At 46.3% G+C, this 16187-nt stretch overlaps 1 protein-coding gene across 1 annotated transcript in view; it reads right to left on the minus strand.

Annotated features, from left to right (window-relative positions):
* Positions 1–390: 390 nt before the first annotated feature.
* The window catches only part of LBH (LBH regulator of Wnt signaling pathway), a 23558-nt gene continuing 7761 nt past the window's right edge, over positions 391–16187 (minus strand). Inside the window, exon 3 of the mRNA XM_077774157.1 lies at positions 391–908. Within this exon, the coding sequence (XP_077630283.1) occupies positions 720–908 (189 nt within the window). The 3' untranslated portion in view covers positions 391–719. The remainder of the gene's footprint in view (positions 909–16187) is intronic.

Genomic DNA, 16187 nt, shown 5'->3' on the forward strand with positions numbered 1-16187 from the left:
TGCCCAAGAGTCCATCCACCNAGAAACTTCCAGATTAGAGCGGGTATGTGAACCGGCTATGCCAAGGCTGGAGTGAGGGTGGAGGAGGGGCAGGGAAGCCTTCCCACCCACGCCTCACCTCCAGCCGGTTTTGCAGGCAGCCGGTTTCTACTGCTCTTCTTTTCTGCCTCCCATTAACAGACCAACACAGCCAAAATAAAAGCAAAGGCTGGTGGTGAGCAAAACTGGAGAGAGACACAGAGAGAGAGAGAGATGAACACGTCGCTTCCTGATGCCCCAGCAGCTGCTGGCTGTGAACTTCCTGGCTGCACTCCTCCGCTCGTTGCTTTCTTTCAAAGTGTGTATTTTCTCTTTCGTCTCCTGTTTGTTCCCTTACCCCAAAACTTCCCTGCTNACTGCTGCCTCTAGCCTGCTCAGGTTCAGATTCTGATCTCGAAGATGCACAACTTCCCCGCAACCCCCCACCCCTGCTCTAAGCAGCTTCCTTTCTCAGAAGGCCTTGCACATTGTCGCAGAGGGCTCCACTGCCCAGCATCTCAAAAAAAGGAAAGGAAAGAAAAGAAAACCAACTTGGTGATTTGCAGGTGCAAAACGGAAGCCATCATTTGACATTTTCAGAACTACTGTGGCTCACTCCCTTCTTCCATCAAAACGGGAAAGAACACGCAGTTCCGGGACACATGCCGTCTGGTATGGCCCCGAGGGAGTCGGCGGGGACTCTATTGCTCCTTGTTGTCTTTCTCTGTCTCTTCACAGTTGTCCTGCTCATCCTCCTGGACCACAAACTCCTCGGGAGGCCACCGGAGCTCCCCACTCTCCACCTCGCCCTCTGTGGGCTCCACCACGATGGAGGGCAGGCGGTCCTTCACTTTGCAGGAGCGGTCAAAGTCCGACGGGTCGGGGAAGATCTGGAAGAGAAGCAGAGAGAGTGTCCGGTCACCGCACAGTAGTGGAAAGGACAAGTCCCGTTGCTTCATTTCACGTACACGTGGGCAGCTGAGCCCTGCTGAGTGCCCACCACCGTGCCAGGCTCTCAGGATCCTGCAGGAGGCAGGAAGTGAAGTCTGGGGCAACCCAGAACACTGTGTCTCAGCAGACGTTAATCCGGAAGGTGCAAGGGTTCAGGGCAGTGCCACCTGATCTGTGGGGCCGCTCTGTTCGTGCCTTTTCTTGTCTTTTATTTTCAGATAAACTAATTCGAAATTCTGTCACCCGTAGTAAGCCACACCCACCTGCAGTCATCACGTTATGCCCACAAGTCTAAGTCACAGGTACCTTGTCAGTGAATTCCTCCCAGAGTAACGATTAGCGCCTAGTAGGAGCCCGCTCCCAGGTGTTTTACAGTTTGGAACCAATATAGTTGTGCTGACAAAGAGGTGTTTCTGACGCTACCTTAAAGAATTTCGGGTTTGAAGAGGGAGGCTGCCGCAGCCATACAGCCTGGAAGTGAGTGGTTGTGGAAAGAGACTCCAGTCCAGGTCTGTCTGACCCACGTGCCCACGCCCCAATAACACCCTGCCCCTCAAATAGATGGGTTCTGATCTCACTGCAGTCTATCAAGTCCAGGCCAAATCAGGGTCGAGGGCATGGCCCCAGTCACAGGCAAGCCAGGAAGAATTCTGTTCTCACTGTTTTCACCTGTGAGTTGGGTTCTACACCTGGAAGAGTCTTTTCAGAGTCCCGCTAAGGGCTCCTTTTAAATGCCTACTGTGTGTTCTGCCCAGAGCTGGGAGAAGTCCCAAACCAGGGAATACAAACGAGGGCTATGAGGGGCTCTGCGGATTCCCTCTGTACTCACTGCCCTGTGACTACAGCTGACCCAATTCTCTGCCCAGCAGCTTAAGTACTTAATCCGACGGGCTGCTGGTCCCTTGCCATCTACAGCCTTCGGTGACACACCTGAGAGCCGGGGAGAGGAGCCTCTGTCTGGGACACTGAGGCTTACAGAACACTGACGTGGAAAGCCACATGGTGCTTTCAAGGCCATCTCTTCCAATCTCTCCATTTGGTAGGTGAGGAAACCGAGGTTCAGAGGGGTCCGGAGACTTGCTCAAGGTCACACAGCTTGTTAATGGCAAGAGACAGGAAAGCAAAACGGAGTGGGTGGAGACACACATTTGAAGAGAGCCTGGAGACTGCCCGAGCCAGGCACAGATCAAGAGAGGCTCACAGCAGCACACAAGGGTCCTCTCTTCTCAGAAGGTGGCCGAAACGTTCTCCTGCAAACTCAGGCCTTCCCAGCCTCTGTGGTGCCCAATCTTACAGCACCCTAGCCCCGGGCAGTGCCGTCTCAGTCACAGACCACGTCACAGGCCACGTGGGGCTTCGGAGAATCATGGGCCTCAACAAAACCTCCCCAATCCCTGCAGACAAGTGATTATTAACCATTTATCCAATAAAGCCCTATTGCTGGGGATTAAGCCTTAAGCCAGCTGCGCAACCAGGTATCATTAAAGACTTAACAGGCTCATAAAAAGTATTGTAATAGCAGCCAGGAGGTAAAAAAGCCAGAGGTGGGGTGAGGCTAGTTGGGGCAAAAGGAGGCATGGGGACAGTGGACCCTCACTCTAGGCTTCCTCTCCCTGGTGGGGCCAGCCCTGCAGTTCCGCCCTGGGGCTGTGCTGTGCGTACAGACCTGATGTGCTGAGCAGGGAGAGGGTGGCGAGGGGCCTAGCCGGGCCCCTCCTTGCTTCTCACATGGAGCTGGAGCCTGTCCATGGGGGTGACGCATAGGTGCCTTCCATGCACGACCTTTGGGATGAGCAAGGGGAAATCCAGCCAGTGGAAGGCACGTCAGTTGTCAAAGCTCTATCAGACATCCCCTCATTGAGCTGCAAGGAAACCCCAGGCTCTATGGGACCCATGGAAGGGCCAGGATTCAAACCAAGATCTGCTGTTTTCAGTGCCTGTGCTTTTTGAAAAGTGAACGGATGCCTGTTTCACAGAAAACTGACCAGGGAGAGTGGGGAGGACTCTGGGCCTTAACTGCCCATTCAGCTGTTAGATGCCCCAGTTTAGGTGTTGGGATGACCTCTGAGCAGCTAGGTCTAGGTGATGAGCTTCCCCATCTGGACAGTTGGTCTAAATCTTCAGGACCTGAGACAGAGCTATGACATATCAAAAAGAGATGGACACATGGCTCAGCACAGACTTGGGCCCCTGCCTCTTCACTCTGACCTCAAGCCCAGAGCTGGGCCTACCTGTGATGTCCCAGCAACTGGATTCTAATTATGATCACCCAAGCCAAGGAAGAGAGAAAGGGATAAGACGCAGCAAGGCCAGCTGAAGGAGGAGGACAGTGAGAAGGGAGAGCATGTTTCAAGATGGGAAGAGGTCTTTAAAATTAGGGGGAAAGAATGTTAAAATGATAATGATGATAATAGAAGATAAGCCAGGCACATTTGCTGGGCAGAATCTCAACCTTTACAATTATCCAATGAAGTGTATCCCTATTTTATAGATGAAGAAACTGAAGCCCAGAGAAGGCAAGCAACTTACTCAAGGCCACACAGCTAGGAAGTGGCTGAATGGAGACCTGAACTCAGACCTATAGGACTTAAAATTTGATAACACATCGTGTAGAGCCACAGACCCCACATTCTCCCTACAACCATGACACTACTTCTATAACCCCAATCAGGTCCTCTCGACTGCCTGTGACTCAGTTTTTCCTCTTGAGAAGCGAAGCGACCTTCGTGTCTCCCTAGATGGGTACAAGTTCTTGGCAAACACACAGACGATAAAGTGCTTTGAGGACATATGCTGAATTCAAACTGGAATGTCCTCTTTGGAGCCGTTTCAACAAGACTACAGTAAGTATTCAATCTCCAAGCAAGAGGCGGCAATACTCACATGGTAATTAAAATAACTCCAAACAATGCCTTTCATACCAAGAGCTGCACAATTAAGTCTTTTAAGTCCTTGGGGGAAGTCTTAGCATTGAACTTCTGATACTGCTCGGTTGCCAGAGAACTTTGCTCCCTGAATTGCTCAAAGCAGGCTCCATTAAAACATTTTTTTTTCCTTTACAAAGCCTGTTAATTGCATTTAAAAAATCACTATAATAATCACACCTTTCCATCAAAGGCTTTATTTTATTATCAAATAATGCCAATTTATGCCTCTGAAAATTGTAGCTCTCCAAAGACAAACATGTGCCCAGAACCAAACAGTTTCTCATTTCCCCGCATGCAGACAGAAAGCGTTGCAAAGTGTTGCTGAGTATTTTGCCAGCACAATCTTATCGCCGACAGCTGCTTAAGAGGCTGACCGTAAGGAGGTCGAGATTTTTCCACTAAGTCATGCTTTTTAATCATCTAGGCAGCAGAAAAATGAGAGGTTGCAACGGCAATTTGACGGGGTAGGGAAGGCAGTGGAAAAAAGGACTCAAGTCAGACTTGCCAAGCACATGACAGGTAAGGCCGGGGCGGCAGGCCAGCCTGGCATGCTGTTTGCCTGCAGGAACTGGCAGGGAATAGAGAACTGCCCCTGTTCCAAAAAGAAACTGCTTCTAGTTCAACCTCTTACCCCAATGTGCCTCTTCTCTCTGGCCTGGGGAAGGAAAACAACAACAACAAAAAGCTTTCCTCTTCCCTCTGCAAAGACTCATCTCCTAGAGGTCCAGAAAGGAAGATGGGAGGCTCTGAGAAGCATTTCCCACCATAACCCCCCTGCTTAGGGCAGGGCAGATCTAGAAGTATCCATCGCCAGCTGTGAGTCTCTCAGCCCTGGCCCTCCCTCCTTCCCTCTGCCAACACTGGACTCCACCTCCAGCTATCCTTCTGTCACACTTGGCTGCCGGGGCTGATGGCTTGGATGAAACCAACAGCCACCAAGTTCCTTCCTCTGCAAACGGAGTGTAGAGTCAAAGCGCACACACACCATCCCAGCTGGATCCTGCGTGTCCCACGGTGTGGGGACAGCAGGAGTGCAAACTTGACACGAGTGACTTATATAGAGGACACTTCTCTAGAGGCACCCTCTGCCAGGTGGCCTCTGATTCCAACAAGCCCTGACATTTGGGGAACTCAGATGTGTTCACTTGAAAGGTCAAGGGAGCTTTAGGACCCTCTATGAGGAAGAAATAGGCTGTGAGATGTAGTTTGGATGCCAATATACTGGAATTGCTGGTTGGATGGATTAGAGCTGTCCATTAGGACTTTCTGTGATAACGGAAATGTTCCCTTCCTACACTAACAGTAGCCAGTAGCCACACTGGCTATTGAGCACTTGAAATGAGACTAAGTTTTTAAATTTCTTTAACTTTTATCAATACAAACTTATCTGATCTACGTGAATATAACATAAATTTAAATAGCTGCATGTGGCTAGTGGCCACTGCACTGGACAGCGCAAACATAAATAGTTAAATACGAGGACCATGAAAAACAGACTTGTCCAGGAAAACTGTCAGGATGTCTGGGTTGATGGACCAACATGGGCAGCCTCACAGCAGAGAACTCTGGGGTTCGGGGTGAGGAATTAGTCAGAAGGCTTTTTGCTTGAGTGTAAGAGTTGCTGGCCAGTCAGCTCCCATTTCACCCATGGAAGGGAACTGAAAGGTAGTATCAGATCTCCAAAGGCCTGAAATTTGGGGGCCTAGCTATCAACTATCTGCCTCTAAGCCAGGTGACCTAAACCTGGCCGCCTCTGCAGTGGGGAGAGAAGAGAGATGTCTGGCACCTGGGATGGAAAATGTGAGCAATTCTGGTGGGAAAGGCCTCTCCCCTGAGTGCATGCATCCTTCAGCCATCATTCCTGACAAACGACTCACGACTCACTCGAGCTGGCCACAAAGAGGGCGGAGGGCTCGGCAAAGAGCTGAGAGATGCTAATAGGGAAAGCGGACACCAGCCAATGCAGGAGATGAAAGGTGGTTAACTGGACACAAAGGGCTAATTACCAGCTCTGCAAGCTGACACCTAGGGGCCTAGGCATCCTGCTCCTCTTTGCTGGGCTGTAACAGAGGGAAGAGGTATGCTGGGGTGGGGTAGAGAGGGGAGGTAGGGCAGAGGCCCTGAGGTGAATAACCAGGTAGTCCCCAAGGTGCTGGAAGGGATCTGTCTCCACACACAAAACCAAACAGTGAGCCTCTCCCCTCTCTGGTTCCAGAGGGGAGATAATCAACCTCAAACCTGTAATGGAAGATCACCATTCCCACAGGTCGTAGACCAGAAGTTTGAAAGACCTGGTTTTTACCTGTCCCCCATGTCTCATTACCTCTGTGACCGTGCTCAAGTCATTTTAACTTCTCTGAGCTTCAGTTGCTGGAGTAAAATGAGGAAGGAATTTCTGCTTTATACCATCATTGGAATGATACATGCTGCTCCATGTTGAATACCAGCATGGTACCCAAGGGGCTCAAAGCTGTGGTGGCCTATTTTCGAACTCTTCTCTTCATCTATAGATTGGGACTAATGTTCATTCCCATCTTGTGGGGCTTTGGAGAGAATCAAACACTAGTATGTGTGAACATGTTCTATAATTGAATTCCTAATGATTGTTCTTATCAGGTAAACCTGTGGTCCCCAAGGAGCACTTAGAGTGAGGGATTGAAAAGTCAATAGTCCCAATTGCTTGGGACAGGCACAAGTGAGAAGTACTTCTGGGCGTGTACTCACAATTCTAAGCCCGGTTCTTTGGAGAAAGGATTTTGACTTTATCACTTCCCTCCCGGTGCCTCTGTTTTCCCAGGGCTTGGGTTGGGCCAGCCAGAACGAAAGCCACTGCTTTGTCCAGGACCTGGTCTTCAGTGGATTCCCCTGTAGTTAGTGATCCTCCATCAGGCACCACCCCACCCCCACAGCCCATTCTAGGGGCCTGCTGCCTCTCAGCTTCCCTAAGTCTGGGTTTCTTCTTTTTCCTGGAGAACAACAATGGATTGGCCTTGTGTGTTTATTCCTTCCTAGGAGGGGCTGGTTTGTAACAATGGGCAGATCTCTACCAGCAGCCTGCTCTGCCAAGGGCTGAACGAAGGAGCAGCAGCTAATCCAAATGAAAAGTCACCCTGCTTTTTGACCCCTAACAAGATGCAAAGGTGAGAAATATATATATATGTTCTTTGAAACACTTGCCTCCTGCTATTGTACCACCACCACCACCACCACCACCACCATCATCACCATCATCATCGTTATTTGCATTTTAAAAGTGAAATGTGGCTGGTAAGAACAGAAAGAATTCTAGCAAAGGGGCAGAGTGCCTAATTGGATTCAGGGGGGAAGAACAGTCTCATCTCCACTGGGATGCTAGTCACCTCCTTCTCCATCTTTGACACTCTCACTATGCTCAAATCTCCTGGCCTGGGGCTACGGAACATCCACCTCACCCTCTCCTACCCTTCTCAGGTGTCTCTAATCCTATGGGAGACTTGAGGAGAGATTTAAGGCTTTGTAACAACTGTTGGATCTCCTTCCTTTGGATTAAAGATGCTTAAGCCTCCAGCCCTGAAACTTAAAAGAAAAGGAAATCCTCTAGATAAACACCGTCCTTCATAAACATCTCTCAAACACACACCCATCCTGCAGGTCAAGAGTTCTAAATTCCAATTAATTAGCACTAATTGCTGCTGATAACTCTGGGCCCAGTGAGCTGACAGGGCTTTTGAAATGTTAAAGAAGATTTCTCAGAGTTCTTCAGGGCAGAGAGAGACTGCAGTTATTTGGCATAGATGATTTCAAATCCCCATATCCTACAATCCTATTGATTATATTAGCATTGCCTTTTAGAAAGAAGCCTTGCCTCCAGGTCACCTCTGGGTCTCTAGGGATGACAGATCGCTTTCTTCATCCCCCTCCATTGGTACTAGCCAAATGTCCCAGAGTAACACCTCCTCTCTTTCAAAAAGCCCAGACTGATGCCTCCAACCATTCCCTCATTCTCCATTTTGGAGACAAAAATCTTGAATATTTGGCCTAGTCCCATAGCCTTCCCACCCTTGTGTGGAGTCCCCTTCCTAACCCCTACCACATGGCATCCAAACACACCCCTGTATGGAAACAAGTCTTTCAAGTCTCTGAGGTCTCCCGTAGAACCCTGCCCCGTGGCCTTAGCTCAGCCTTCATTCGTGCAAAACCACCACCTCTGTGGCAGACTACCAGGCCATTTGGCTTTGGGCTTCACGTGTCTCCTGATTCTTATGCCATTGTCATTCTAGGCTTTTCTTCGGACTCAGCTTCCTAGCTTCTCCTGTGCATCAGAGGTGGAGGTTTCCCCAATCTACAGCTGCATTTCCATTTTCCTGGCTTCTGCGAAACACCTCCACTTGGATGACACCCATCATCTCCAACTCACCTTGTCCCAAAGTGGGCTCATCAGCTAATATACCCAGCTTTCTTTGAATTAAAAACATTTTTTTTTCTTCCCAAACAGGAAGCCTTGCTTGGTAGCAGGCCACAACATGGACACAAACAGGGCTGCATTCCTAGAGGCTGTCCACACTAACAGGAAGGTGATGGATCTGCTGCCCCTGATCAGACATATTCTTTCTGTTCAGTCTAGAGCAGCCATTCTCAAAGCTCAGATCCCAAGGTCCTTTCATGGAAGGAGTGTCCATGGAGTTTAAATATTTTCTTAAGAATACTAAGATGTTATATGCCTTTCTTTCTGTGTTGCCACTTGTACTAATGGCATAAGGAGCACTGGTGGGTGAAATTGTTGGCACCTTGGCAAGAATTAATGATGTGGCAGCAAACTGTACTTATAGGTATTATATTCTTTACCACCTCATACAATAAAAAAAAGACTTAATATCCTTGACAAAGCAGTAAAATGTAACTTTTATTAAATATTGACTCTTAAATTTTTTTAATGTTTACTTATTTTTGAGAGAGAGAGAGAGTGGGGGAGGGACAGAGAGAGAGGGGGAGACAGAGGATCCAAAGCAGGCTCCGCACTGACTGCACAAAGCCTGATGTGAGGCTCAAACTCCTGAATCTTGAGATCGTGACCTGAGCTGAAGTCCATCGGTCAGCTGACTGAGCCACCCAGGTGCCTCTAAATATTGACTCTTAAGTACATGTTGCTTTAGTATTCTATGTGATGAAATGGAAAGCCAGCAGACAGCACACTGCTGCTGCATCTCAGAGCACGTGTCGAGGAAAAGCACATGTGTGAAGGAGTTGCCAGCTGAACTAGCCACTATTTCCATGGAACACCATTGGTACTTGAAAAAAATGACTGCCCAACAAACCACGGATATTTTGACTTGGGTATTTGGGGGACATGTCCTCAAAAGTGAACAAAACAAGCATGTCACTTCACGGAAAATGACTAATATTTGTTACCAATGATAAAAATCAAACTTTCAAGCATAAATCGTATCAGCCACCCTAACCTTGTCAGCTTCCTAATACTTGAAGACTTTTTGATGAGACCAGTGAAGACATGGATGAATGTGACTCTCTGATATTTTATAATGAAATGTGTCCACATTTGGAAGACCTGTCTTGTTCGGCGAACGTGTGTTTTCCAAATGATCAACACACCATAGCACAAGCCAAATATGGGTAAAAGACTCATTCAAAATGTAAGACAGACTACTGGATTCTAATGTAAGAGTACAACACCTTCATTGATGAGATTTCAGATTCCACGTTGCTACTAACCTTTAAGAAACTACTATTTGCTGAGTTTTGGTGAAACAGCAAAGAAAAATATCTGAATAAGGCTATTAAGATATTTCTTCCTTTTCTTAACTTTTCTAACCTATCTCTATAGGCCCGATTTTCTTCATTTACTTCAACCAACATTTATTGTAACAAATTAAATGCAGAAGCAGATAGGAGAATCTAGCCATTTTCCATTAAGCCAAATATTAAACAGGTTTGCAGAAATGTAAAACAGTGCCTTTCTTCTCACTAAACTTTTTTAATGTTGGTTTGGTTTTGAAAACATATTTGTCTTTATTCAGAACTGTTATTTACATTAATATGTAATGATTTACTGTTATTTTAATAACTTTTTTGGGGCATGCCTGGGTGAGAGAGAGAGAGCTAGATTGACAGACAGACAAGGCTTGAGCTGGGGAGGGGCAGAGAGAGACACAGAATCTGAAGCAGGCTTCAGGCTCTGAGTTGGAGCCAGATGCTGGGCTCAAACTCACAAACACTGAGACGATGACCTGAGCCGACTGAGCCACACAGGCACTCTGGTTTTACTGTTATTTAAAGGAATTTCATTTATTTATTTACTTAGAGACAAGGCATGTGTGTGCAAAAGCAAGCAGGGGAGGGGCAGACAGAGAGAGAGAATCACAGGCAAGATCTGCACTGCCAGCACAGAGTCTGACATGGGGCTTGAACTCATGAACTATGAGATCACGACCTAAACCAAAACCAAGAGTCTGACACCCAACCAACTGAGCACCCCAGGCACCTCGGTTTTACTGTTATTATAAAAGAGTTAATACACAGAAATTTTAAATGCTCTGTTTTAATATCAAAAGATAGAGTCCACATAAACAAATACCTCCAGGGGTCCTAAATAACTGTTAAGAATGGAAAAGGGGTTGAAATCAAAACATTTGAGAACTGCTGACCTAGAGAAAAAGCACCCTCTGGAAGATGACCACATAGGTCAAGGTTGAAGGACAGTATGTTTGAAGATGGAAAAGATTTGAAAGGAACATAAAGTTGCCTTCAAAGAGCTGGAAGGCAGACATGAAGAAAAGAGAGCAGATTTTTTCATTCCAAAGGGCAGATGGATCTGTCTAGGATCAGGATGGAGATCTTACCTCATTAAACAACAGTCTAATACAAAGTGGTAGAATTGGCCCTCTCCCTCAGAGATGGGGAAATCAAGGCCAAAAGAGGTGATGTGAGTTTCCTCAGGTGACCACAGACAGAAGCAGAGCCAAGATTAGAAACCAGTCATCCAGATCTGTAGTCCATAATCCCACTGCGCTGAGAGGTTCTGAAATCCGCGTCACTGGCTATGTCCAAAGAGCACCCATGCGACCCGTCGCTGTGCTGCTGTTGCATGCGCTCCTATGGCTGATTCCACTTTTCGTTTGTATACTCTCTAAAAGAATTATGAAAAATTCTCTGTCCTTCCACGCATTTTTAAATCGACACCTAAAACTTCTGATATATCACAAACATCAACGTTTTAAAATAAAGCGTTGGGGCGCCTGGGTGGCTCAGTCGGTTAAACGTCCGACTTCGGCTCAGGTCATGATTTCACAGTTTGTGGGTTCGAGCCCCGTGTCGGGCTCTGTGCTGACAGCTCAGAACGTGGAGCCTGTCTTCAGATTCTGTATCTCCCTCTCTCTCTGACCCTCCCCTGCTCATTCTGTCTGTCTGTCTCTCTCTCTGTCTCAAAAATTAAAAAATTAAAAAAAAATAAATAAAATAAAGCGTTTATACCACTCTTAAATGTACCCAGTGCTTTAGAAACAACAAAGCAACTTGGTGACAATCATCACCCATCAAAAACCTCATAAACAAGCTATTAAATCTTATGCTTTTCTCTGCTTGAAACTGTTTCTCCGTTCTACTGTTCTATAGAATTTTAACTTAATAGAAGTTTTTAGTCATGAGGTTTTCTCATACTTCTCTGCAGTGAAGAGATGTATTTATGGATATAAATTGATAGTTAATGTTTTTATATCAAATGACCCTAAGGCCTGTTAGCAAAACAAAAAAAAAATCTGGCTTGGCTCATTGTAGTATTAGTATATAACTGATCAATAAAATAGCACAAATAATTGTTACACACAAAAAGTAATCTTTTTTATTGGTTTCTTAATGTGATAGATAGGTGGGATTTATAGAGCTTCCTAATCAGTAACATTTTGAATGGCCCATTTGTTTGATGAGCTTGACACCCTGGGGAAAGTCACCTTAAAAGACTCAGGTGGGCAAGATGCAGGTCCTTCTCTTATAAGTGGGGAGAAAAAGGGCACCTAGGTGGCTCAGTCAGTTAGTCAGACTTCAGCTCGTGTCACGATCTCGCCATTTGAGAGTTCAAGCCCCACACGGGGCTCTGTGCTGACAGCTCAGAGCCTGGAGCCTGCTTCAGATTCTATGTCTCCCTCTCTCGCTGCCCCTCCCCTGCTTGTGTTCCCTCTCTCTCAAAAATAAATAAGCATTTTAAAAATAATAAAAAAAGGGGGGGACAAGGAAGGCAATCCTGACAGGAAAGGTAGGGAAAGAAAACTGGTGAAGCCCGTCTTCAGGAAATGCAATTTTAGAAAAGCAACAGAAGGAAGCTGAAGATGTGGAAATAGGTTTCCCGAAAGTGCTCTCTGCTGTCATATCCCTTGGAAAGTTCCTGTGAACCCCAGAAGCAGCTGTCCTCTGGTTTTAACACTTTGTTAAAACATCAAGTAGTATATACATAGAACATTATTAAGAAGTAATTTGGCATGAAAACCTCTAATATTAGGGTGCCAAGGAAAACAGCCAAGAAGGATCCTAATGCTCCAACTGTCACATCTAAGGGGGCAAATGACCAAAGAAATACGGAAATCATAATGGAGTGTTAGCTGATCTTTAAGAATGCTTTCATCTAAGAGGATACAAGAGTTGAAGAAAAGAAATTCCTTCATGATAACAATAGTGATGCCAGCCTCGGGAAGTTGGACACCACTCTAATTATCCCTCCTTGTCCACATACACATTACGGCTCAATTACATTTTTTCTTTACTCATGTGTTTAAAACACTTTTTTTTTTTTAAAATGAAACTGTATCACCACACAGATGGAAAACTAGCATTGCCTGTCACAGGTAGCAACCATAAAAACACTAACATTTGTGAAGTTTGTCTGGGTAACACCTAAAATGACTTTGTAAACCATCAAGAGTTTGTGAATCCTACTGGAACATCGGCTTGGGCTATTTACTTGTTGCCAAGAAGCTGAGGCTTGCACAGTTGTTGGGTAAAAAACCCCTGAGCACTGCGCCCAAAACTTCCTTTATGTTCAGATCTATTCTAAGAACACAGTTTATCCTGCATTCCAGGGAAGCAATATTTCTAAACCATGACCATTCTATGAGCCAGACCTGGAGCCCCAGGAAACCAAAATGGCCTAGGGGACCACCTGAATGTCCATCCAAATTTCATGGGTCTCCAGGCAGAGGTGACTTCACTGGTCTTCCTCAAGGTCATGTGGTACTCCAATGTCATTAATAGAATAAAGGAGACAAGGAGAGAAATCGCTGACCCATTTACATCTATAACCCAGAGTGTGTCAATCTACCTACCCACAATGGAACAAAAATATGATCACCAGCTATTTTGCAATGCTGGCTAAATACAGCTGAAGCATCGTTAATTGTTATCATCTCTGCTCAAAATAAGCAATGAACAAACTAGAGGAAGATATACATCTCCTAAACGCTCTGAAATAACCAAACGCCTTTCTGACTCTATCCACAAAGCCTTCCATGATCCTATCTCTACAGATTTTACACCCCTGAAATTCTGTGTGCTAGAGCTTTCCGGACCAGAAGATTATATTTTGATAAACACTTCTATTTGTTTTGTTTTTAAGGTCGTATATTATCAAGAGGCTTAATGATGTTGACTCTCTTTGAATCCGTAGTTATACTTCCAAGAATTATTCCAAGGAAAGAAATCAGGCCCGTGCAGAGATTTATGTAAAATAATGGCAGAGCAGCATTCTCACATACACACTCAACACCTTTTGACTTTGAAACTCTGTCCTAAGACTCTGAGGAAAATAGTATCTACTATGGACAAAGGTTTATACATAAAGTTATATATAAATTATCACATTATTTATAAGAGAAAAAATGTTTACAATCTAAAAGTTTTCAACAACTGCAGAATGGTGAAAAGAATCCGGTCGTAACTATGGGACATGACATTGATCAGTTATTAAAACTGCTGGCCTTAAAGCCTTTTTAAAGTTGTAATGATATGATGCTTTTTTACACACTGGTAAAAAAGGCACAACACAACTGTGATTTTGGCTACATGAAAATATAAGTGGGCTGGAAAAGAAGGGAAAAGATGCTACAATGTGAAAAATTGTGACTTAGGCACCGTGAGATTATGGGGATTTAGAAAACAAAAAGGTTAATGAAAATTAAAGTTCCATCATGGGCAGAGGTTACTTTTAAAATCTGAGGAGTAAGCGTAAGAATAATAAAATACATACTTTATCAGTGAAAGTATAAAATAACTGGGAAGGGGGAAAAGGAAGAGAAAATTTTCCTATAATCTCAAACACTCCAACCTAAAAACAACCACTGTTAACATTCCACCGTCTGCCTTTTGGTCATGAGGGAGTGCGTGTGAGTGAGTGAGTGAGTGAGTGAGTGAGTGTGTGTGTGTGTGTGTGTGCGTGCGCGCGCACAGGTACGAGTCTATGAGTCTCAGCAGACACCTCGGGGTCTGTCCACAGAGATCAGTGGCTGAGCTCAGTGCTGCCCACACACCTTGGGCTAATGGTGACCTATTAAATTAGAGCTTCTACACAGGGCTGTGTCCAGAGAAAATATTTAGGAATTTGGGAAAGCAAGGACGCCTCCCACATCCAGGGTGAATCCAGTGTTCTACAAAGCAAGGGCAGAAGGTGAATTCAAGGTACGCTATTAGTTCTGCCTGGGAACCACCTTCAGACTCAAGTTAGGATAAAGTCAGACCTAGAAATCCACCACTTCTGAACTGAGATTTGTGAATGCCCTCCTTGCTCAGGCCATTTCTACTCTGGGTGAGAGATCCAGAACCTTCCTTCCCATTGGCTCCAATAAAATTCGTGGCTGAGAAGCAAGCAGTCAGCGCTGCTCCGGGTAAACGCTTGGGTGCTTCTTCTCTACGGTTCACCTAAGAAAGGAGCTTCCGACAGTGCCCACAAGAAAATTCAGTCTAGTGGGGGGGGGGGGGGCAAAGGAGCCCCAAACTTCCCTTACATTCAAAATGCTAGCTGAACAACAGTCTGGAGAAACTTCCGGCAACTTTTATTTTTTTCTACCCCAGGTCTGCGCAGGAAGGAGCCCTCCCCTAGCTGAGGAGGGAAGCAGCAGAGGCAGGAATTGATTTGCTGATAAAGACTCCTCCCGGGATGGGCGGATGGGCGCAGGGACAAAGGAAGGGCAAGCGGGGAGGTGAGAGGTAGCAGAAGGGGTCCAGCGTCTAGGAGACTGGAAGGAAGTAAGACCCCGACAACGCCAAGCCCCATGTGAATGAGGGCCTGTTTTCATATCCTCTGAGGATTATTTCAGGACTCGGGCCTGAAAGATCATTTCAGGACATTCACTAGACACCCAGGAATAGCTCTTGGCTCCAGGGACAAGATTTGCCACCCAAACTCACCCGTTTCCCTAAGGGTACAATCCTCCTTTCTATTCAACTTAGAAGACTGGGCCGATGTCAGGAAGGTGCTGATCCTATAAACATCTTTGCTGTGTGACAGCCAAGGTAGAGGGAAAGAGAGAGAGGAAGGGTCCAACTGATCGTTCAGCACTCACTATGCAGCTATTTGCAGGACCTGTGGCCGGCACAGCAGGAACGAAGCGGTCTCAGACACAGCCCCCCGCCTCGCACAGCAAAGAACACACCACCACCTGAGAGGCGTCAGGCCTGACACAGGCCCTTTGAGAGAAGCCTTGGTTGCTTGGTTCTAGCATGTAACACGTTGGCCAGGAAAGCGAAGCAAGCCTGTTCTCTCCCTGGCAGTGCTACAGACTCACTGCTGTGACCACATCGTGTGTGTTGGGGGGTGGAGGGCGGGGGAATCCCCCAGGAGGCCAATTCCTGGCTTCTGCAGGCCCCAACCAGGGGGACATTCCAAACCACGAACACAACGTGTGTGTCAAGGCTTTATAAAAAGGAAGGTGCTGGATCCCTCATACAACCCAGAGTTGATCTGAACAGGGTCCGGGCGCTGACTCGAAAAGAGGCGGTGTGTGCAGACACAAACCCACTCAGAAACAAATTCTTCCTCCTACACCCCGTGGCCCTAACTGGCTGTTTTGCATCACATTATTAAGATTTGTACCAAGGAGGGAGCGAAGTGGAGGGGGTAGGGATAGGAGAAGGAAAACTTGCTGTGATTCCAGTAACATGTCGTGTCCATGGCTGGATATCTCCTGCCAAATGCTTTGCAATTTTAGCTTTATTTCTCTCCAGGGACAATTGAGGGCTTTTTAAGATGATGATTTCCTAGTGACCATGGGACTTCCGTGAGGCCACTCAGCAGGGCTTCCAAAACCCTTGAGA

This window comes from Crocuta crocuta, unplaced genomic scaffold (genome assembly GCF_008692635.1).
Source record: "Crocuta crocuta isolate KB4526 unplaced genomic scaffold, BGI_CrCroc_1.0 scaffold246, whole genome shotgun sequence".
Lineage (NCBI taxonomy): Eukaryota > Metazoa > Chordata > Mammalia > Carnivora > Hyaenidae > Crocuta > Crocuta crocuta.